The 23,114-nt window shown below is 43.3% G+C and overlaps 2 protein-coding genes across 19 annotated transcripts in view; one reads left to right on the top strand and one right to left on the bottom strand.

Moving 5' to 3' along the window:
• The window catches only part of Mapkap1 (MAPK associated protein 1), a 206,516-nt gene extending 189,808 nt beyond the window's left edge, over positions 1 to 16,708 (bottom strand). For 3 of the 13 annotated variants that reach the window (XM_034494897.2, XM_034494902.3, XM_034494904.2), the window contains exon 1: positions 16,301 to 16,696. The gene's annotated coding sequence lies outside the window, so the exon portion shown is untranslated. Of the gene's footprint in view, positions 1 to 4,729; positions 4,888 to 16,300 lie in introns of all 13 variants that reach the window. The other 10 variants (XM_076928553.1, XM_076928559.1, XM_076928555.1 and 7 more) reach the window with 8 other exon arrangements.
• Positions 16,567 to 18,334, top strand: LOC143441279 (uncharacterized). Of its 6 annotated transcripts, none has more exons than XM_076928564.1 (4): positions 16,625 to 16,900; positions 17,128 to 17,212; positions 17,318 to 17,350; positions 17,837 to 18,334. In XM_076928564.1, the coding sequence occupies exons 1-2, from the start codon at positions 16,625 to 16,627 to the stop codon at positions 17,158 to 17,160; spliced, it is 309 nt and encodes a 102-aa protein (XP_076784679.1). In that variant the 3' UTR covers positions 17,161 to 17,212; positions 17,318 to 17,350; positions 17,837 to 18,334. The 6 variants fall into 6 exon arrangements, with proteins under 6 accessions (XP_076784678.1, XP_076784679.1, XP_076784676.1 ...); XM_076928561.1 differs by having other exon boundaries at positions 16,625 to 16,912; XM_076928563.1 differs by having other exon boundaries at positions 16,567 to 16,900; positions 17,128 to 17,350.
• The last annotated feature ends 4,780 nt before the right edge of the window (positions 18,335 to 23,114 follow it).

Here is a 23,114-nt window from a genome sequence, read left to right as displayed (position 1 = left end):
CTGTCTAGCTGTTCTAAGTTTATACTGCTCTACACCATGAGTCTGCGATGACTGTCACATGTAAGCCTAAAGGCCTCTGTAGACAGCACAAAGGGCTCTCTACAGCCTGGTTTCTCCATTAACCTTCTCTCCACCTCCTGCAATTCTCAGGGAAACTATGTGTCTTCTGGTCTTGGGAAATGTTTGAAATGTGCTCTTCTCCAACACAGCAAATCATTCTCTTCCATCCAATACAAGCACCTCACCCCTTGCAAATTCTTCTCTGAACCCCAGGCCCAAGTGGCCTTACAGACACTTTATTTCTGCCTTCATTTGTTAGTTGTAGAAATATCATTTCTAAGAATCTGTCTGTTCTAAACTGCTTGACACAACTCTTGATTTAGTAAGGTAGTTATTTCATGAAGGTATGACTGTTTCTTTCCTTAAATCACTTGCTGAAAACTCAACAATGGCAACAGTATCAGTCAGACATTTGGCAATGTTTGGAGATATCTCTGGTTGTCACACTGGGGATGGGTGCTACTGACACGTGGATGAACACTAAGGATGTTGCAAATCATGCTACAGTGCACAAGGAAACACAACAAAAAACTTGTACCATCAAAATGTTAGTATCCTTAATATGTGACTTAAAAGACATCTGTGGTCATTTCTGATTCTCTCAGAACTGTTTCTGACTAAAGCAAAGAACTTTGCTACTAAAATCTATACTCAAAATATCAATAATCTAAACAAATCCTGTCACTTATTTCAGTACCTTTTTTTACCAGCTCCTGCCATATGTGTTCTGATAGTTCTGATAGGTCTAGATCTGAGACCTAGAGCTCAAATCATTGTATAAAAACAAACTGCAAGTCAGGCATGAGAGCCTTTAACCCCAACACTAGGGAGGCAGAGGCAAGCAGATCTTTCTGAGTTCAAAGGGCAAGTCTGATCTACTTAGAAAGTTCCAGGACAGCCAGAGCTACATAATTGAGACTCTGTCTTTTAAAAAAAAAAAAATGCTGAGTATGTCAATCAGTTGGTGAGTGTCCACTATGATGCACGAAAGAAATACTGAGTTAGATCTCTACACTGCACAAACCAGACATGGTGGTATACGCCCATAATCATGCACTTGGGAGGAATGCCAAATGATCAGAAGGTCAAGGTCATCATCAATACATAGCCAAGTTCCCAGCACTTAAGACTGCAAGAGCACGCTATAAAGCAAATAACAATCACAAGTTACATTTGTTCCTTATTCTACGAAGCCTGTCTGCCTGGCTGGGAAGATAGCTCAGGTGATCAAGTACTTTAAATGCTAGCCATGCAAGAATGAGGACCTGAGAGCATGCTTGCCATCTTAGCACTGGGGAGGCAAGATCTTGAGGATTTACAGGATTTACATGCTGACTTGCCAGTCTAGCTAGAGTCTGTGAGCCCCAGGTACAATGAGAGACAATCTCAAAAAAATAAATAAATAAATAAATAAATAAGAAGACACCCAACATTCTCCACATTCAAGTGCACTTCTTTACTTGGGTGCCTCCTATTCATATTCAAATTCAAGCTCAAGGGTTAATTCTTTCAAGAACTTCCTAATGAATCCCCAGTTAATTGTTCCTTTATACTTCCATTGCACTGCTAGGGCCTGTCTACCTCTAAGAAAAGAATCCACCCATAACAATAACTAAGTACCGAATGGGGACATTCAGCAACTCTGCACTGGACAGCAGCTATGCAGATATCTGCCAGGCACTCCTCTAGATACCGAACACAGTGTGCACTTATACTCACAACCCTGCCTTCACGAAGCTCACGTTCTAATGAGGTCAGCCTAGCAAACAAAGCATGTGTACTATGGCTGCCAGAAGCACTGTGGAGCAAAGCACAGGGGGAGAATGATGTGGGATAGATGGGGTACTGGGTCGCAACTGTAAACAAGTTAGCACAGGACTAGTGACTGAGGTGCCTCCTACTGACCATCTAAAGCAAGACAAGAAAAGCCAGGGGCATGTGAGCATTTGAGGGAAGAGAGCTGCCAAGCTAGAGGTTCAGGGACATACATGCCTGCCCCAATTCAGGAAGTACCCAGTGGCTCTGCAAGAGGACAAGCAGCACAGAGTAAGAGCTAGAAGAACAGATCTATCCTTGCAGATATCCCTTTACTCCAAAAGGAATGAGGAGTTACTGGAGGCTTGTGAAAAGAGCAATGGTAATGGGATCAAACACATATCACAGGATCTCTCTGGGGCTGGAAGATGGCCCGGCAACTGAAGGCGCTTGCCCCCAACACTGACAACCTCAGTTCAATCCGAAGACAGACATGGTTGACAGAAGTAACTCCCTCGAGTTGAGCTTGAGCTCAACAAGAGTACGACCACACATATAGACCACGGAGAAACCTAACTCCAGCTTCCCGTGATCAGAGCCCTAACTATGGTTTGAAAAAGTCACTTTTTTCATTCGCAAAACTATGACATCGATTCAACTATTACCCAAGTTTTATAGATCAGTAAACTGAGGCACAAACTTGCCAAAGACCACATAAGGAAGAGGTGGGGCCATGATAAAACCCGGGGAGCTGGTTCCACGACTCTACCCTGAACCCATACATTCTATCCCTAGTTCACTCACCACAGTCTCAAACCTACTGCGCACACTCATCTAAGTGAGTGTACAAACATCTGTCCCTCCTACCACATGCTGCAAGTCAGGGTAACAGGTACTCAGCTGTAGTGCCTATCTGAAAGAGGAGAGTCAGACAAGTGAGAAAACACAAGACTATAAATATTTACCATAAAACATGAGAGCCACACTAAAGGACTCCAACAGAGTGCTACAGAAACGCAACTAACAGACAGCCAAATCAAAGTGGGTGCTCACTCTCCAAAAGACCCAACATGCAACTAAAAGAGTCAGAAGCAGATATTTATACCCAACCAATAGACACAAGCTGCTGACCCCTGTGGTTGAATTAGGGAAAAGCTGGAAGAAGCTGAGGAGGAGGAGGGCGACCCTGCAGGAATACCAACTAACCTGGACCCCCGAGATCTCTCAAACACTGGGCTACCAACCAAGCAGCATACACCAGCTGATATAAGGCCCCCAACACATATACAGCAGAGAACTGCTGGGTCTAGATTCAGTCAGAGAAGATGCACCTAACCCTCAAGAGACTGGAGGCCCCAAGGAGTGGGGGTGGGGGGGTGGGGTCTGGTGCAGTGGAGGGTGGGGAGATGGAGACATCCTCATGGGGATAGGGGAACAGTCAGAGGGTGGGCCAGGAGAAGAATAAATCTGGACTATAAAAAAAGATTAAATTTTAAAAAAATTTTAAAAAGAAAGAAAGAAATTGGGTGTTCAGTCAAGGCTTTCCAAGACATGAGTGCAGCCAAGACAACAAGGTCATTGCTTCCAACTTACCTACCTGAAGAGCAGGCACGAAGGACCTGACACTCTTCTGTATGCTGGCTGTCTGACCAGAAAGTGTACAATAAAATCCCCTTTAGTTCTGTCCTATGGACTTCAAATTAACATCAGGCCATCTGTGAGCTGAACTGGTATGGAATCAAAGATAGGATCCTTATAGTAAGTCAAGGGAATGGTGGGGGCGCTGAGAAAATCAGCAGGAGAGGCAGGTCTGAGGGGCTGAGAATAATCAAAGCTACTTGGGTCCAAATCTGGACTTGGGCACTCACTCACTGTAGGACCTGTGGAGAATAACAACTTCCTATCTACTCTCTTATCTGGAAATGGGAATCACTCAGATGGCTACTCAGTACCTTGTAAAGAATGAATGAATGAATGAATGAATGTTATATACCTGTGACACTGCCTGGCCCATAGCAGGCACTACAAGGACACCTACTAGTACTATTGCTATTATTCCTGGTCTATGATTCATCTACAAGATAAGAAAGAAGTTGGATGGCTAGAGAACAAGCCAAGTGGCCACCTACTTGAAACAGCAGAGCTAGAAACAGCAGAGCTAGAAACAGCAGAGCACACAGTATCACTAAAACTACATGGAGTTCAAAGTTGCTGATTAGATTAGCATTTCAGAGACTATGGAGTCACACAGTCACACCCATGGACAGGACAGAAGCTGTCTGTGAAGCTATGACAACAGTCCATAGAAGAAAGGATGAAGTCTCAAGTGAAGCAGTAAGATGTTTCCATAAACAAGAATGATTCCAGAGAGAAAAATCGAGAGAGCTTGGTGGCTGTAAGTAGATGTAGGGGAACCTTTACACTACCAACAACCAAACACAGGCCACGGAATGGCTTAGCAGGTAAAGATACTTGCTGTCAAGTCTGACTACCTCAGTCTAATCCCCAGAACCCACACAAAGGAGAACTGATGCCTGTAAGTTGTTTCTTGACCTCTGTGTATGTGACACACAAGCGGTTTTTAAGAGTGTAATCAGAAATAGGTCAGCAGGCAAGCTGGGGTGGTAGTGGGAGTTGACAGTAGGGGTGGGGTGCAGATAATGAATTATTTTCAGACACAAAGAACTTAAGTATGGATTACCCAAAGACATTAGCAAGACCCAAACTTATACTTGGGATACTAGTTCTTTAGAGGCAGAGGCAGGAAGGTCACAGTTTGAAACCAACTTAGACTATATACTATACATACATACATACATACATACATACATACATACATACACACACACACACACACACACACACACACACACACACACACATATGAACTGTTGGGGACTGAGGAGAGACATACCTGTAGCTCTGGAGAAAACTCTGTGTAAATCTGGAAGACATCAACATACGTGTGACAGATGGAGCCATAGATGTGAATGAGCTTGCCCAGGGAGTATGTATGGCAAGAAAGCCCAAGAAACAGCGACAGTTTAAAGGTAGGTTCGCAAGCATGAAGCCCTACAAAGAAAACCCAGAAGCTGTATTAGAGACAGAGACAGAGAGAGAGAGAGAGAGAGAGAGAAGAGAGAGAGACAAGGACAGTGAAATAAAGACTGATACAGAGGTAGAATAAGAGACAGACAGGCAGACTGACACATGCATACACCCCCACACACACCCACACTGCATGCACATACACATGGAAAATTAAGCATACTGTATAAATTCCCAAATTCTAAGCAGTTACTTCCTCTCTTCCCTAGCTTGGAAGATCCACTGGATCAGAAGTCCTTGCGAGGGAGGCACGACGAACCTTCCTTGACCTCCACCACTGTCCACTAGGGCCTGGTAAAGATGTGCTGGGAGTATAAGCACAGTACAGCCACTTTGGGAGACAACTAGACAGAGCCTCACAATGCTTACAGACACAGAGTTAGCATGTAAGCCAGCAGGATCAACATGCACCCTAGAGAACTGAACATACATGTTCATACACAAGTTTGTAAGCCAATGTGCAAAGTAACATAATAGCGCAAGGAAGAAATAACCAAAAAGTCTAGCGGGTGTGTGAATAAACAAAAAGCAGTACCTACACATGCTGAACTACTGATCAGAAAGGGAGATGGAATACAATCTTAGCTGTTTCCACATTTTCCTAGGCAAAAGAACCAGATATGAAAGGTCACAGATTACAGTTCCATTTCTATAAAAGGCTGAAAGCAAAGCCAGAGAGATGCAAAGTAGAAGAGTAAATGTCAGAAGCTATGGGCAGAAAAACTGGGGTCTGACTGCTCTAAGCACATAATGGTAATGGTCAGAAAGCTTTGCAAATATATAAAGCCCACTAAACTGTACACTGGAAAAGGGTGTGCTATCATGTGAGTCATACATAACTCAGTAAAAAAGCATCGGGAGCTACAAAAGGCTAGAATCCATGCGACATTCGTGGTGGTTTAAATGAAAACAGACCCCATAGGCCCATGGGAAGTGGCTATATTAGGAGGTGTGGCCTTGTTGGAGTAGATATGTCACTGGGGTTAGGCTTTGAGGTTTCAGAAGCTCAAGCCAGGTTCAGTCCGTTAGACGGTTGGTCAGTCTGTCCGATTGTCTCTGCCTCCCTCCCCCATTCCTGCTGCCTACCAATACAGATATAAGACTCAGCTCCTTCTCCATCCATGCTTCCCCACAAGGATACTGAACTAAACCTCTGAACCATAAACCACCCCCAAATACAAGTTTTCCTTAAAAGAGTTGCCATAGCCATAGAGTCTCTTCAGAGCAACAGTCCTTTGATGAACAAACAAGAATCAAAAACATTTAAACAACCTATAAAACAAGTTGGTGCCATCAGACAGGTAGGAAATCACTTGGGTAGAAACACAAGGCTCCAACTCTCCTTTAGTGGAGGAAAGAAACTGTGAAATATATCAGTGTGGAGGCAGCTGACCCAAATTTCTAGTAAAGGGAGCCTAATCCCATGCCCAGATACCAACAGTGTCTCTTACTTTCGAGGAGAAATGCCCGCATGCTGGAGCATCAGCACTCTGGTCTAGGAAGTCACAGAGAGGTGACATACCACCTCTGTCCGCCACCGACTGAGCTGCCAGTCCTTGGGAGCCATTCAGTTTGGAATAAGCAAGATGGCACAAAGAAACAAGAAAGCCAGCATGACATGAGGAAGACACAGAAGCTGTGCGCTGGAACCCATTAGCCAGTAGCTAAGGAAAAGTGCAGTTTCTCTGGGCCTCAGCCCCTCCCAATGTCACAAAGCTGCCACTATAGGACCCCAAACCAACTCACCTGAAAGCAAGTCAGATGCTCAGTATGTTTACTTGGGTCAAAATGGAAGTAGGACTTAGGTCTCATATCGATGATATATACTCTCAAATGTACATAAAATTACAAAGAATGGACTATCATACCAGGAGCCTTCACTCCTTCCTTTCCATGGACCCTAAAGGCATTTAGTCAGAATCCTGTCATTCTGGTTCTTCTCTCTCAAACTCGTCCATTTCTCATTATTTCAATAACCTAAGCAAGCCACAGGGCTGACCTAAGCTACTACAATTGCTTCCTAACTTGTCCTAAGGTCTTTCACTGACTTCCCAAACTTCTTGAGATGCCTTAGCCTTGCCTACCAAGCAGTGCAGCCTCATTTCCATGCAGCCCTCAGTGCTTTTTCCTCTAGCCATACTGAACTTTGTTCTCACCCAACCTTGAACAAAAACTTCTCTCTGAAAATTGTCTGCCCAGTCACCTGACTTCTTTATCCTTCTGAGTCCTGTTTGGCCCATACCTTGAATCCAGCACCTGGGAAACAGGCAGGTAGATCCCTGTGTGTTCAAGGCCAGCCTGATCTACATAGAGAAACCCTATGTATTCTTCTCTGGGAAAAAAAAAAAAAAAAGGAAGGAAAGAAGGAAGAAAGAAAGGAAGACCATCTGCATATCAGATACTTAATGGTGATTCATAACATTTGCAAAATTACAATTATGAAGTAGCAATAAAAATAATTTTATGTGGGAGCCACCACTACATGAGGAACTGTATTAAGTGGTTACAGCATTTGAAAGGTTGAGAACCACTGGCCTAGAGAAAGGGCTCTGAACTGGAAGGTAAGAAAGGCACCTGTGATACCAAACTATAGGCATTATACTGAGAAAGGAAGTAATGGGCCCCCAGCCCCTGAAAAGAGACGCACTGCATAATCCAAATACCAACATAAGGTTATTATGAAATACTTCAAATTCCAGAAAGACTCAGGCCAAAGAATAGTAAGAAAATGTCCCCGGCACAGACCAAGAGACAGAAGGTACATGTGAAATAAACTAAGGAAGTGGATATACTTACTCTCAAGTAATTGAGCAAGCCTCAGTTTCTGAACTGCATACAGTCAGGTACAAATGAAAGTGGTGCATCAGTCAATAAAAGTAATGCCCTTCGTCTTGTGCAGGACACACACATCACATTTCAACTCCCATTTCACATTTTGGACTTTACTCCAACAATCCGAATTTTTATGATTTTTGTTTGATTTGGTTTTTTCTTTTCTTTTCTTTTCTTTTTTCTTTTTTCTTTTTTTTTTTTTTCCGAGACAGGGTTTCTCTGTGTAGCCCTGGCTGTCCTCGAACTCAGAAATCCGCCTACCTCTACCTCCCAAGTGCTGGAATTAAAGGCGTGCACCACCATTGCCCAGCTGTTTTTTCTTATGCTAACAGAAGTTCTATTAATTCAGAACTTCTATAATCTCCTTTGGACTGTGGCCATTCTTTAGCTCCGTTCATACCTTAGCTCAGAGTTATCAAAGCTTCATTAGCTTGTAAACAAACTGTTTCTCAGATAAACTCAATTGCTCCACACAAGGATCTTAAGCAAATAAATAAGTACAAAACAGGCAGAGATTATAAATTAGGGCAGCCAAGTCTCTATCTAGCCCCACACCAGTAAAGAGCATTCTATCAATATAGTGAAATGCTAATCTCCTAATTAACAACCTAATTAGGTAATTATGGCTTTGCAGAGGGATGCCGAAATGAAATATGACAACATGGTCACCTCTTTATATGGCACCTGTGGGCCTTTTCAGCTGTCATCCTGAAGAGTGCAGTATCAATTTGAGCAGATGACAAAGTGCTGTCATTTTTCATTCTGATAATACACAGAATGCTTTGGACAGAGCAGTTTACAAAGGAAACAACTTGCCTGCTATTTTCCTAATTTAAATATGCTCACACAGTTGTTAAATTTTGCACATGTTTTTAAACAACATACAGGAGAATTACCATGCACGGTTAAAAGAACCACCTAACTGGTCATAATGCTTAATGTGCAAGCTGATACTACTAACTTGATACCACTTATGAAATACACAATTAGAAGAGTCTAAGGTGACAATGCATCATGTCACTTTAATACTCATACCTTTTAATGACACTAGAGAAAATTGAAAATAAACTTGTCTTCATTTTTTTCTGATAAAAACGATAGAATATGTTCTTTTGAAAGTAAATTAAAGTAGAGGCCACCCTGAGCAGACGTTAACTAGGCCACATAGGGGACATCCATCTTGCCTGACCTGTAAACATAAACAAAACTAACTTGATCTATTTCTCCTAAATGCTTACTTACATTACAGCAAAACAGAATCTAAGCTCAGTCAGTCAACTACAGCTACAGCTAACTTGTAATTCTGTAACTAGGGAATCACCCATGAAAGAAATCAGACAAGGTAGCTGTAAGTCCACAACCAAATATTTCCTTCGATTTACTTAATTCTTACTGTAACAATGTCAGCCTTGCCTTTCCTAGCAGAGCAGCTGAACCACTTCTGGTTTAGAGCCTCTCAAACATGAGGAAGATGATGGCTCAGCCTAAGGAGCTTGCTGCTGGGCCTAATGGCTGGAGCTTGGTTTCTGGGAGGCCAAGACTGACTTTATAGTTGTCCTCTCACCTCCGCCAGGTACCATGGCACATGCACATCACACCCAAGAAAATAACAAAAATCTATGCTATATCTTAGTTGACCTTTCTTTTTTTTATATTTGTGTGTGTGTCATCCCCATACCCCTGTGCGTCTTCCATCATGTGGGTCCTGAAATCAAACCTGGAACTCCAGTTCATCAGACTTGGTGACAAGTGTCCTTACCCACTCAGCCATCTTGCCAGCCGGTGGTTGGTTTAGATTTGGTTTTTTTTTTTTTTTAAACGCAACTGATCAGCTAGAAACTTTAACATGAATGCACACAGCCCACCTGAAAGTAAAGACTTGAAGCTGTCGCAGGTTCACCCCCATCCCACTACACAGGTGATGGTAACATGTGCTCACCAGTACCCAAAGCAAATGCCAATTCTTCCATGATTTTTTAAATTCTCACTATGTAGCCCAAGCTGCCCTCAATTTACGATCCTCCTGCCTCAGTTTCCCAACCAATGTTATTATAGGTGTAGACCACCATGCCCAGGTACAGGAAACATCCATGAACATAAACATTTTTCTGTATCTATAATCTTTTAAAACTAAAATTATAAGCTTAAATGCAGTTATAACTCCATCATAAAGCTTAAATACTGCTCAAGGTCTTTTCAGAAGTTCTACTAAATTTTTACCAACTTATAGTCACACAAGTAATGACTGGGTGACACACTCACCACCAACTTTTGCCAGCAATATACAGTTTCACCAAATCTTTAAACTTCATGTCATAAGGTTATACCTACAATCACTCAATCACAAATAATGAAAAATGACTTTTGGAAGGAATTAAGTATATATGAATAAGGAGTATGCTCAAAGCGGATGACAGTCCCACAACAAGGGCTGCTTCCAATATCTACATACAGAGCAGCATGAAATACTGACAAAAGTACCAGATGAGGCAGTAGTCGAGGCACAGAGCAAGACCACACGAGCCAGTGTACACTTCTTTCTTTCTGCCCCACTTCTCTCCCTCTCTCCCTCCCTTCTTCTCTTCTCTCCCGTCCTCCCTCGCCCCGCCCCCTCTCCCTTTCCTTTTTCTTTCTTTTTTTTTTTTTTTGGACTTTTTGACTTTTTTGAGACAAAATTTCTCATGTAGCTGTCTTGGAACTCAATCTATAGACCTTGAACTCAGAGATCTACTTACCTCTGCCTCCCAAGTGCTGGGACTGAAGGCGTGAACCATCATGCCCAGCTTTAGTGTAAGTTTCTTTTTTTTTTTTTTTTTATTAGATATTTTATTTACACTTCAGATGCCATCCCCTTTCCCCATTCCGCAACCCCAATCTAAGTTTCTAATGTTACTCTGCAGATCAATCTATTTAACCACTCAAAAAAAAAAAAAAAAAAAAAAAAAGACTGAAACTTGTCTCAACGGTGCATAGTAGTCATGATGCTAAGTAATTCACAAAGTACAATCAAATTTATGGTGACTAATTTCAGCATCCAGATGTGAAAATCATATTTGTTCATAACTACTCCAGAAGGTCAGTTCTGCATGCCAGACACTGCATCTCTCTAAAAGCACTGAGGTTCATAGCAAATACTGTCTCTTTTAGTTCTCACAAGTACTGTAGGTTGGTACCGCTAACACCACTCTATAGACTGTCTAGGTGACAAAGTGACAGCCAGCCAGTTTAAAACCCAGGTGAGTGTGGTTTCTGCTCCACACTACTTCAATACTCAAGCTGCACCTCAGTTCCTTAGTCTCCTGGATGGCATCAACTAAAGTTTATATTAAAGAGCTGCTGTTGTTTTTAAAAGAAGCACGTTCTTTCAAATGACTTCCCACCAATTACCCTGCTGAAGCAGTACTTACAGCACAGAATCTCAAAACAAGCCTCAGGAAGAGGGGGGAGAACTGAATACTATCATTTCTTTGAAGCTATGTACACCTTCTGACCACTTAACTGTACCAATAACAGAGGCATATTCATAAAAACGTGCTCTGTTGTGGGGTATTATGAACCTAACATTGCACACATGTGGGGGTAAATCCGACATAACAATTTATCTCACAAGCAATCACAATAACCCAGGAGTCAATCTCTCACACCTTTTCCCTACACTTCAGGTTTGGTGGTGTGTGTTTAAGTGGTTTCTTTCTGTTTTCTCACTTTTAATTTCTAAAAACTATTTTCTACTTTCAGTTCAAATTTTGTATTTCCCATCTTAAATCTACTTCCCTGATGTACCCAGACTGCTGCCAAGTAGAGGTAATAAACTCTAAATGACTGCTCAGGATTTATTTCCTTCATTTTTATATTCTATTATTTCTTTATACAGTAGAGTATGAATGAAAATAAGTATCTAAAAGGCCAATATTTCTTCACTTTTCACATGGTGGAAGAAGCGGATTAAAACAAAAATAAATTAAACTCCTGGGCTGGGAACTCCCTGACCACATTTCTCTGACTCTCCTGGTGACTCTCTGTCCCCTTTCAGTCTTACATATAAACAAAGCACTGCACATGTGAGCGAAGCACTGACCCACCTAGTTCCCTTGGAAGCAATAACAAAGAATATAGGACCTAGCCTAATCAGGCAGAGACGAAGAGCATCGGAGATTTGAGACATTCTCTACCAGGGCCTGCCAACATCCTGCGGTGTGACTTTAAGCCCAGCAATTCCTGAAAAGACTTCAGCAAAATAAGCTTATTATCGCTCAGACTTTCTCCAAAACTGTGGCTTTCTGGCTGCCTATTTTCTCATCTCAAAAAGTTCTGCCTGCTTCCCTATGTCATATCATCTACTCTAAACAGTTACAAGGGTGAAGGAACATAGTATGTATGCAACAACATTATCCAAGAAACCATGTGATGAGGACCAAAGGATAAAGCTGATGGTGTTTACAGTGCTACAAGCACCAAATCCTAGTATCACAAGGTCCCCTCATCCAAACCTCACCCCTTTGGGATTTAAGCCTGACAAAATGAGAAAACCATATACTGGCCACTCTGCAAAACAGAACAATAAGTATTATAATACTCCTCACACTGGTGATTCCCCAGACTTCTGATCAGTAATTCCATCAGGATACTTCCTTCACTGCACTGACTTCTAGTAACGGTTCTAAAGACTCAAGGCCAGATCACCTTCAGTAGGGAAGCCTTAACAGATTTCTTTGGCATCTGCAATCTGACATCTGGCTACATCCTTAACAGTAAGGCCTAAACATCAGAATAACCTACTTCTAAAAGATTCTGAATCTGAAACCTGTAAATACACTGAACTAGAACAATTTCCAAAGTCTTCAATTGAGTCAACAAGCAAAATACATCCCCACCAAAACTGAAAAAAAAAAAAAAAAACCAGCAACAAACCACTGCCTGAAACAGTAGCTCAGCTGATGGGCCCTGAGTTCGGAAGCCAGCTCCAATCCTCACCGTACCTAACAGTGACACTGCAGTGAAGCCCCATATGTAGCTAGCACTTCTTAGTAGCGTTTCTGCCAAGTCCTTGTCTACGCAGCAAGAACAAGCAACACGGTACAGGACTGAAGAAGCCAGAGGACATCCTAGGCTCAGTGGTTCTCAGCCTTCCTAATGATGTGACCCTTTAATACAGTTCCTCATGTTGTGGTGACCCCCACCATAAACTTATTTCCATGCCTAACTGCAACTTGGTTGCTGTTATGAAGCATAATGTAAGCATCTGATCTGCAAATGGTTTGAGGCAAGCCCTGTGAACCGGCTGTTGGGAGCCCCAAAGAAGTTGTAACCCACAGGTTGAAAACCATGGCTCTAGCTCAAAACACCAACTGTATACAGTCAGGATTTTTTTTTTTCTTTTGTTAACTTTGATTCCTGGAAGAAAAGCCTAAGACATCGTTCATGGCACTAAGCTGCACTGTGAACCCCTCTCCTCCTCCATGCCCTAGTTCCCTCATCAGGATGATGCATGGGAAACACAAACTGCCATTATTGGTATTCCCTCCTGTGGGCTCTATGCAGCATACAGAACGTGACTACTTCATCTGAAGACACTTCTACCCTACTGGAATGTCAAAGACCTCAAAGTGGGGACTTGGCTTTATTCCCAGCAGCATCCCAGTGCCTAACACTTGCCTGGCACTGCTGAATGAATCAGATACCCTCCAAGTCTTCATCAACAAACCAAAACTGATATGGCTTGCCTGGCTTTGAGCTCTTGGAATCTAGCCCTTCCAGTTTACCTCTCAAATGCCTGCTAAAAGTAGAAATGGCAATGTCCCGGTGATATGACTGGAACGTTTTGTAATTTGATTTGAGTAAAACGTCATGGGACATTGACTTCCAATAAATCTCTAACAGTTTAGAAACATTTGCAGTGACTTGCTTTACTTAGACTAGAAACCAACTGATCCTCTAAGACCACATCCCAGATCTCTTAAAGTTACTACTAGGCAGACCTGACAATTTGCAGGTTGAGAATTCCTTATTCAAAATGCTTGAGGTCTGAAGTGTTTTCAGATTTTTGGATTTTTTTCTAAGTAAGTTTTAGAGCACTTTCACTGACTTTACTAGATGAGTGTCACTAACTTGAAAATCCCCAATCTCAAATGCTTCACAGAAAGCTCAAGCCACGGGACTCAGGTTCTACCAGGTTCATCCTTTCTTTCTTTAGTTCTCTTTTCCCTTTCTTTCCCTCCCCCACTCTGCCTCTCTGTTTTTTTTTTGAGACATGGCTTCTCTGTGTAACCCTGGCTATCCTAGAACTTACTCTGTAGACCAGGCTGACCTCATACACATTGTGGGACAGGGGCAGTGGGAAGCCCTGGCTCTTAACCTAGATCAGTTTATTAAATATCCACAGTGCTCCATTCCCAAGATGAAGAAAATGCTGGCTAGAGTTAAGCAAAGGCCACATATCTAGTGAGGACGGCATGCCACACAAGACACAAAGGCAGAGACCACGCCTATCTATGCTCCATGGACTACTATCACACTAGTCCACCCACCTATCATCCCCATGCTGTGGACCATAATATGCTTTTTTCTCTTTTTAAGATGTAGCATTTCTTCTTACTTTATGTATATGGGTTGTTTGTATGTATAAACATCACGTGTTTGCCTGGCATCCACAGAGGCCAAAATATGACATCAGATCCTCTGGAACTGGAGTTACAGATGGTTATGAGCTGTCATGCAGATGCTGGGAACTGAACTCAGGACCTCTGGAAGAGCAGCCCATGCTCTTAACCACTGAGCCATTCACCATTGCCCAGGCTGGCTCATGCAATCTGTCTAAGTACTCTGCTGCCTCAGCCTACCAAGCAGCTAAGACAGGCTTGCAACACAGACTTTGTCTACTCTCCACTGCAACATTTCATTGTTCCTCTTAGTCAGTTGCTTCAATATGTACTTGCATGGTAAGAAAGAAGGCTGTCTCATACCAGCTGTGTATTTAACTCTGTCAACCTGAGTTAAAATGGTTAAATGAGGAAAAACTGAAGCCCAGTTTACCTCACATTATGCTCATTCCCTTCACCGAGTGTCATCTCTTAAAAACTAACATGACAAACTACTTCTGTATCATAGAAAAACTCTCACACCATGTCTGGAGTAACTAATTTCCCTCCCACAGTAAGAACTGGCTGTACACAATGACTGAGTCTTACTTATGAAACTGCCATACAGTGGCTGACCTATATCCATGTACAATAAATGCTTGCTAAATGAAATGGCTGTAAATAACGGGTGCTTATAGGGTTTTTGGTAAGAAATTATTCCCAGGACTGGAGAAATGGATCAGTAGTTAAGAACCAGTACTGCTCTTGTGGAGAGTACCCATGTTCAGTTCCCAGCACCTGCAGTGTGCAGCTCAGAGCACCAACGTCTCTAGTTATAGGGGATCTGACTCACTCTTCAGCTCCTCTGACCTCTGTAGACAACTGCCCTCACATGTACACAAACAAACCCCACATGGACACACATACATATTTTAAAAAATAATTCTTAAAAATGGGAGAGTGGATAATCATTCATTTGAAGCTGGGGTTGTCCTTAATTGGTTAAGTGAGACCACCTTCAGTTGGATCATGGGAAGCATTATCAATGGAAACCAAACTGTGGGAAGTGTATGGGAAAGACAGGGTAAAAAAAAAAAAAAGGTTTTTTTAGGTATGTGGGAACAAATCAATAATGATTTAAGATCCTACTTATGCAGAAGAAAGGTCCATAGTGTGGACTTTTAAAAGGTTAACTGTAAAAAGTTAGCCAAGAGCTACAAGATCATAGAGGCGATGTAGGCATATTTAGTAGCTTAAGGCAGATATGAGCACACAGCTTAAAGGAAAGGGACACCTGGCATGCGTCCCTCCCAGAGTCCAGTAAGCTTGAGGGGGGTGTGACTGAAAAAGATGGGGGTAATTACCATTGAGCAAGAATTTTCACTGCAGCCTGTGTAGCTCCTAAACATAGTAATACCACACTTTATTTCTGCTCTGCTGGTTGTTCACAGAGGGACCCATCCTTTCTGTTGGTCATGTGAACGCCGACCTCTTAAAACTGATGTGCCTGTCCACCTTACTGATTACACTTGGGAAGGTTTGGAACTTGGCCGTTTTGGGGTTTGTAACAAATATGGTGCTTTGCACGGAGTTGGGGACGGTGACAGTTTCAAATACTGCAGTCATTCAAAGTCATTTTGAGGTCTCTGTTTCATCTTATACTTTCTGACTTGAGTTACACACTTCTTTAAACTATAATCTTTTCTTCTTCCCACCCACACCCCAGTTTTACCATTCCTTGTCACTCCTATAAACAGCAAAACGGAATCCAAGTTCCCAGCGGCACTCGGGGTAGGTAAACAATCTGTGGGACTGTTTCAGGACTGCCCAAACAATGCTTTGAAACTTGATTTCACAGGATGGAGCCTGGGCACCGGACCTTGCAGAATTCGGGGGCCTGAAACCTCCAGAGCCAAGGACGCCCCCTCCCCCGCCCCCACACCACCAGGTCCAAAGTCTCTCCTCACCTAAGTCACACACCCAGCTGTCAGGCTCAGGAAGGACCAGGAAACGGATGCTCCCAGGCCACCGAGCACAGCCACAACGCGCGCCGCTGGGCAGCGGGGTGCTGAGGGGTCGGAGGGTCCCGCGGGCGAAAGGGCGAAGGCTAGGGCAACCTTTACCTGAAGCGGCTTCCACACTACAGGCCGCCTCGCCCAGGACACGTCCCTGAGGGAGGTCCTGACTCCCCCACGCCTCCCGGCCCCTGCACCGAACCCTGCGCCCACGAAGTCCTTGAGGACCGGCAATCCTACCGGCCGGCTCAGCCCTGGCGCCCGGAGCTCGCCCTCATGACCCCGCCGCTCCCCGCCGCCGCCGGCCGGCAACAGCAGCCCTGTTACCCAGAGCCGCGCCACGACCCGGAACCGTACCCTGCGTACCGGAAGTCCCCGATCGGCAAGGCGACTTTGGCTGGGGACGCAGTGCGCAAGCCCCAGAGCCAGAACGGAGAAGCCGCGGCCTCCCGGGGGCGGGACAAGGGGCGGGACCTGACGAGTGACTTGCGCATGCGTGCTGCCCTTGGCCGTTTCTGGAGCAGGTTAACTGACTTCTGTTTACCCTCAAGTGTAAGGATCGCTGTAAGCTGTTTCTTCTTACTTTTACAGGGAAAAGTCTTCAGCTTCACCGCCATGTCAGAAAGAAGAGTTCACTACAACTATTATTTGCTACATGGACATAGTATCAAACTGCTTTTTAAATTACTATCTAAACACCCAGATTAGCGAAGCTCTGAGACCTAATCAGAGAAGGGTTTTTTTTTTTTTAATTTGTTTTTGTTTTTTTTTAACTTCAGTGGACAATGGTTAATACAGAAACTCACAACTGACCGAAGTGCAGAGATGAAGTGTCCATGGAGTGCTCAGCCACAGTGGGACACTGTAAATGTAACTTTTATTCTCCTGTCGTAATTGTTGTCTGGGAGGCTTACTATCTCAGTCTGCTAACCCAGGTCTCCTCCTATCGCCTCCCTTAATCTAATCAAGGCCTAGAATGTTTTCAGCCCCTGAGACTTGCTGGTGAGTACCCTGATCCTTTCTAGTTCTCTTAGATCTCAGACTGACTATTCTGGCTCAAACTCCTCTCCAATCTGACTGATTCAATCTGGCTTCTCTCAGTTTTTGACTGCATTACTCTGCTAGGCCTCATACTAATGTAAGCAATCTGTTCTAATCTCCTGGCTCCTTATTCTCTGGCTCATTCTGTCTTCACCTGTGTCTAGCTTGTTCTCTCTTCAACCTGTCTCTATAAAACTCTCCCAGTAAAACTGCCTCTTTCCCTTCTGATTCATCACTTTGTCATTCATTCAATTAGACATCACTTTCAAACATGGCTGCTTCCTTCTACCCACTGACTTTATCTTCATTGTTTGGGACTAAAGGAGTGTACTAAGGGCACGTCTGTATTCCAGCCAGAGGGATTAAAGGTGTGAGCTAAGGACTGAGTTACACCACAACTAAAAAGAGGTTTTTTTTCAGTAACTAACACAATCTTGGGGTTTGCAGTGTGATCAAATACCCTGCAACGAGACACATCACACCTTCACTGAAAGACTCAGGAACCACCGTTGAAATTGGGAACAAGAAGATCATAACAGCCTGAGGCCTGGAAGAAACAATACCTTCTGGACATGACAGGTTCTCTGCATTCATGAATTCGCACCACCTCTGGTGACCTGTACAAGAAGTACACAAAATGAAGCCAGTCAACATTTCAGAATGGAAGCAGGAAGAGATCACAAGCCCCAATTTCTAAATGAGGACAGTTGGTAGCTACTGGGGGGAGGGAGAGCTGGTTTACCTTAAGGGTATGATAGGTCAACCATCTCCAATGGATGGCCCCACACTCAGGAATTTATGGGCAACACAAATTGGTATCAAATTTTTTGAGGAGGGGGACTAGTCAGAAACTTGGAAGAGGGTAGGGATGGATCTAGGATGTCAGGGGAGATGTATGACCAGGATACATTGTACGGAGCAGTAAATAAATTTAATTTAAAAATATTTTTGTTTAAAGTTAAATATCAATTCTATCTTTCTGTGAGTCTTTGGACACTAGACCTTATCTTGATGTTTCCATTAGTAACAGCAGTGCCAACTTCTGGGTATTGCTATGAGACTCAAATAGGTTGATGTATGATAAGCACCATCACAGCGCTCAACACGTCATCACACATATTAACATGCTCCTCACCTATAGTGATGACCTATAGATAGTGATGACAACAACCATATTCAGGACTGGTCGATAGTTGGGGAGAGATGTAAGATTAACTTTCTAGGGTAGAAATCAGTAGCAGAGGGCTGGAGGGACAGCTTAGTAAACCACTTGCCATGCAAGCGTGGAGACCTGAGTTTGATCTGCAAAACTCATGTAAAGATCTGTATGTGCTGGCACATACACACAACTACTGAGAAACGGAGGTGAGAAGAGCTTAGAGGTAGGCTGGCCAGTCAGTTACCTAATTGTCACACACAGAGAGAGACCCTGTCTCAAAAAATTAAGTTGGCAGAGATAGGCAAATTCTGTGTACCTGAGGCTAGCCAGCCTCGCTTATGTATTGAGTTCTAGGCCAGCTAGGACTGCATAGTGAGAGCCTGTTTCAAAAAAACAAAACAAAACAAAACAAAAAAACAAAGGGTTGAATGGTTTGAGGAACAACCATACCTGAAATTGTCCTCTGGCCGTTGTGTACACACACACACATATATATACATATGTATATATATATATATACACACACACATAGACACACACCTGCACACATAAACACACCTACACACACACACATAAACACACATACACACACATACTTCACACATATACACATACCTACACACATATATACACACACACATATACATACACCTACTACACATACATACACCTACACACATATACCATACCTACACACATATACCTACACACACATACACACCTACTACACATACACCACACATACACACACACCTACACACACATACATACACATATACACACATACATACACACCTACTATACACACATACATACACATATACACACATACACACACACTACACACACACTACACTCACACCTACATACACCTACACACACATGCCTACACACACACACATCACATACACAGCACAAAAGAGAAAGTCATGACAAAGCTAGGAAAGGTATAAATTATGTCATGCTATTGTTCTCTGAGAAATCCTCTGGGAAGTGTCTCAAAAATACATTTCAAGCTCACACCTCTAATCCCAGCATTTGGGAGACAGAGGCAGGTGGATCTCTGTGAATTTGAGGCCAGCCTGGCTTACAGAGCAAGCTACAGGATAACCAAGGCTACACCAAGAAACCCTAGAGGGTTGGGGGCGGGGATGGGCTTTTCAGCAAGCTAAGTGTGACACACCAATGTCAGTAACCCCAGCACAGGGGAAGCTGTGGCAGGGGAGCAGAAGCCAAGCCAGCCCGAGCTATGTAGCATGATACCTGTCTTTTTTTTTTTTTTTTTTTTTTTTTTTGAAAAAGAACAAAAATGTACCTAGCAAAAGAACCGAAAGACAAGGCTGAATCTTGATGGATCTACACCAGTTTTAAAGTTACCAACTGACCAATATCCTATAGATTCACTCAAGCCGTATATGGTTGATTTCTTACTTTATACTTGGGTGAGAGGAGAAGCAAACACCAACTGGGCTCTTACACACACGGCACTGGCACTATGGTTCCTTCAGGGACCTGCTGGACTTTTACACACACAGCTCCATGACTCCTTCGGGGGCTGCTGACATCACTCTGTAAAGCAATAGATGTTAACAAAGGTGGATCTTCAGTTTTCTAGGTCTGTTCTTTAAAGTTGGGGCTTTCCTCTCAGTCTATTTGGAATGGAACCTAGTCATTGCCTGCTAAGCCAGGGCTACATGGACCCTGCCCCCCCCCCCCAGTCCCTCTAGATCTTATTCTCTCTTTTGAGCCCACTCTGAAACCCAACTGTCTAATTGTCTCTCAGACACATAAAACTTGTAAAACTGAAACCAACTGGACTGCCGAGCATGTGTAGGTTCTAAAGACCAAATCCCCACTCTGCCATTCAAAGGCTCTGTGAGTTGTCACCCTAAGCTCCCCCTCTGTCACACAGGCACTAGAGTCCTGGCTCAGTGGCTAAGAGCACTTGCAGTGGACCTGACCTTGGCGCCCAAGAATCGCCATTAGGCAGCTTGCACCCAACCGTAACTCTGATGTCTACTCTGGCCTCTGTGGGCACCAGGCACATACATAGAGAACACATATACATTCAAGCACTCACAAATACACATAAAAAGAAAGAACTCTTCTTAAAGGATTGACAAAAGTCTAAATAAACTCACTGCATTGTGAAGATTAAATGATAGAATGTTACATGGATAGAGCTGACCTGTGGATAACAGAACAGTTGCCAGTACTGTGAGACTCTAGTTAGTCAGCATCATATAATGTTAGCAATTAAGTCTGTCCTAGCACTAGAGAGTGAATTCTTATACCAAAAATAAAAAAGCAACATAGAAGAAATCGAAGGAAGAGGAGAAGGAAGAGGAAAATAAGGAAAAAGAGAAGAAAGAGGAGGAGGAGGGAGGCATTTTCCATGCTTTTCTGAACCTAAAGATCAGCATCCAGAGTGTAGACAAGGGAGCAAGAAGACAAAGCAGCTGAATGACTTGAGCCCCAAGAAGCAGGAGCTGTATCCGAAGGAAGGCAAAGGGAACATTAAAAGAGAATGCATTCATGATGGAGAGGTGGCTCTTGACTGCTCTTCCAGAGGTCCTGAGTTCAATTCCCAGCAACATGGTGACTCCCAACCATCTGTAATGGGATCTGATGCCCTCTTCTGGTGTCTGAAGACAGCAACAGTGTATTCATATGCATAGAATTAAAAAGAGAGAGAACACAACTCATTCATTGCCCTGCCTCCTGATCTATGGGTACATACAGTCAAGACCTCAAGAGCAAACACATAGAGCACACTGATGGTGCTGGGTCAGGGGCTGGAGAGACAAGAACCCAGAGGAGGCCCATACCTTAGCATAGCCATGACCATCAGACAGACAGCATAGCCTTCACCTCCAGCTTTGAAAAAAGAGCCAAGTTAGCCAACAGATGTTGCTTTGCATCTGGGACTCAGGATAGGGGGACCATGGACAGAAGATCAAAGAAGCCTACCAGCTGTGAGGCTCATGCATTAACAAGCTACTTGCCTCTCTGACAACTGTTTCTTCACCCAGGCTGTTGTGAAGGTTCCAGAAGTAATACATGGGAGTCCTTGGAACAGTGTGTGGTATACAGCAATGTTCCATTCTTTTATGGCCTGACGTTCCAAGATAGCAAGGCCTGCATCTTCTTACACACTTGCTGACCTCACAGGCCACAAGCACAGCCCTATTCTCCATGTTCATCATCTGTCAGGCTCTCTCTCCACAAATTACTTCTGTGTTACTATGACCATAACACATGGCAGAAACAACTTAAAGTAGAAGATTTCTTTGGGCTCATGATTGCAGGAGGTTCCTGTCACTGGCAAGGAAGCCAGAGCATGGTATCTTGGTTTTACTTCAATAGGAATGTGTAGCAGAGACTGTTCACATCAGAGCAAACTACAGAGAGTCAGAGAGACACCCGGGGTCAGTATAACTTTCAAAGCCCACCCTTGTTACTTATTTCGCCAATAAGACCAATTTCCACTAGTGCTAAGGAGCATATGTTCAAGACATAAGTCAGAGAGGGACATTTCCGATTCAAATCGTAACACCTATCCTTTTGACACAAGTCTGTCTATCTGATGGGCCACGAGGAAGAGGGTTTCTTGCTTCTTTTCATGTACTAAAAGCTTCTGCTAGAGGTATAGCTCGGGGCCCACCTGGCATGTGTGCACTTAAAACACCATCAACATGTTGGTAGTGTGCATGTTGACTGAAAAGTTGCCCAAACCTGTGCTTGAGATGAAGCATTTCAAATCTGTTTCTGCATAAACATTGGCAGTGCGCGGAAAGGACCGCTTTGGCAAACAGGTACAGGAAGCTGTGAGCCAGCACAGTGACAAGGAAGCCATACTTCCTGAAGGTTGCCAGAGCTTGGAGATGCGGGGACACCTTCCCCGTGCTCTGTAAACCTATACTATCATTATATTCAAATCTGCTAATACTTGTCCTTCTTATCTTGCTGATTTTGCTGCCTTCTGATCTTGAAATGTGCCCCCCCCCTTACCCCTCCCCAGGGAACACATAGGTACTTACTTGCACTGCTATAGTACAAAGAAATATCCAGAAAAAAGTAAATTTGCTGTCAAATTTCCATTCAGACTATTCTAAAGAAGACCCCAGAAGTATAAAAATTCAGAACAATACATTTTGTTCAAATATAAATAATACTTCAATTTAAAGAATCTTCAAAAAGACAAATACGTTGCTTCTAAGTCACTTTGGTTGCTGGAAGGGGAGTGCAAAATTTACCACTCAAAATCATCTTAAACATAAGACTTTGGAACTAGTGTGTAAATATAGATGGGTTGGTGAGATGGCACATGGGACTGCTACCAAGCATGATGACCCAAGTTCAAATCCTGAAAGCCACATAGCCAAAAAGAGAACCGGTTCCTGTAAGTTGTCCTCTGATTCTCTGACCTTCATACAGACCATTAGCTTGCACATACACATTCACACACACATATGCACACACACGCACATATGCACACACGACACCAATGTAATAAATACCTGTCAGTGAGCACAGGAGTATGGCTCCACAGTGGTCCAGTTCTCT

The sequence above is a fragment of the Arvicanthis niloticus genome, chromosome 2 (genome assembly GCF_011762505.2).
Source record: "Arvicanthis niloticus isolate mArvNil1 chromosome 2, mArvNil1.pat.X, whole genome shotgun sequence".
NCBI lineage: Eukaryota > Metazoa > Chordata > Mammalia > Rodentia > Muridae > Arvicanthis > Arvicanthis niloticus.
The sequence above is the reverse complement of the archived record's forward strand: the minus strand, read 5'-3'. Positions and strand labels throughout refer to the sequence as shown.

Coding starts and splice junctions, on each gene's coding strand:
- LOC143441279 (XM_076928562.1), top strand. CDS start 16,625: ATGACCCCGCCGCTCCCCGCCGCCGCCGGCCGGCAACAGCAGCCCTGT. Junction 16,913..17,127: donor CCTCAAGTGTAAGGATCGCT/GTAAGCTGTTTC, acceptor TTTTAACTTCAG/TGGACAATGGTTAATACAGA.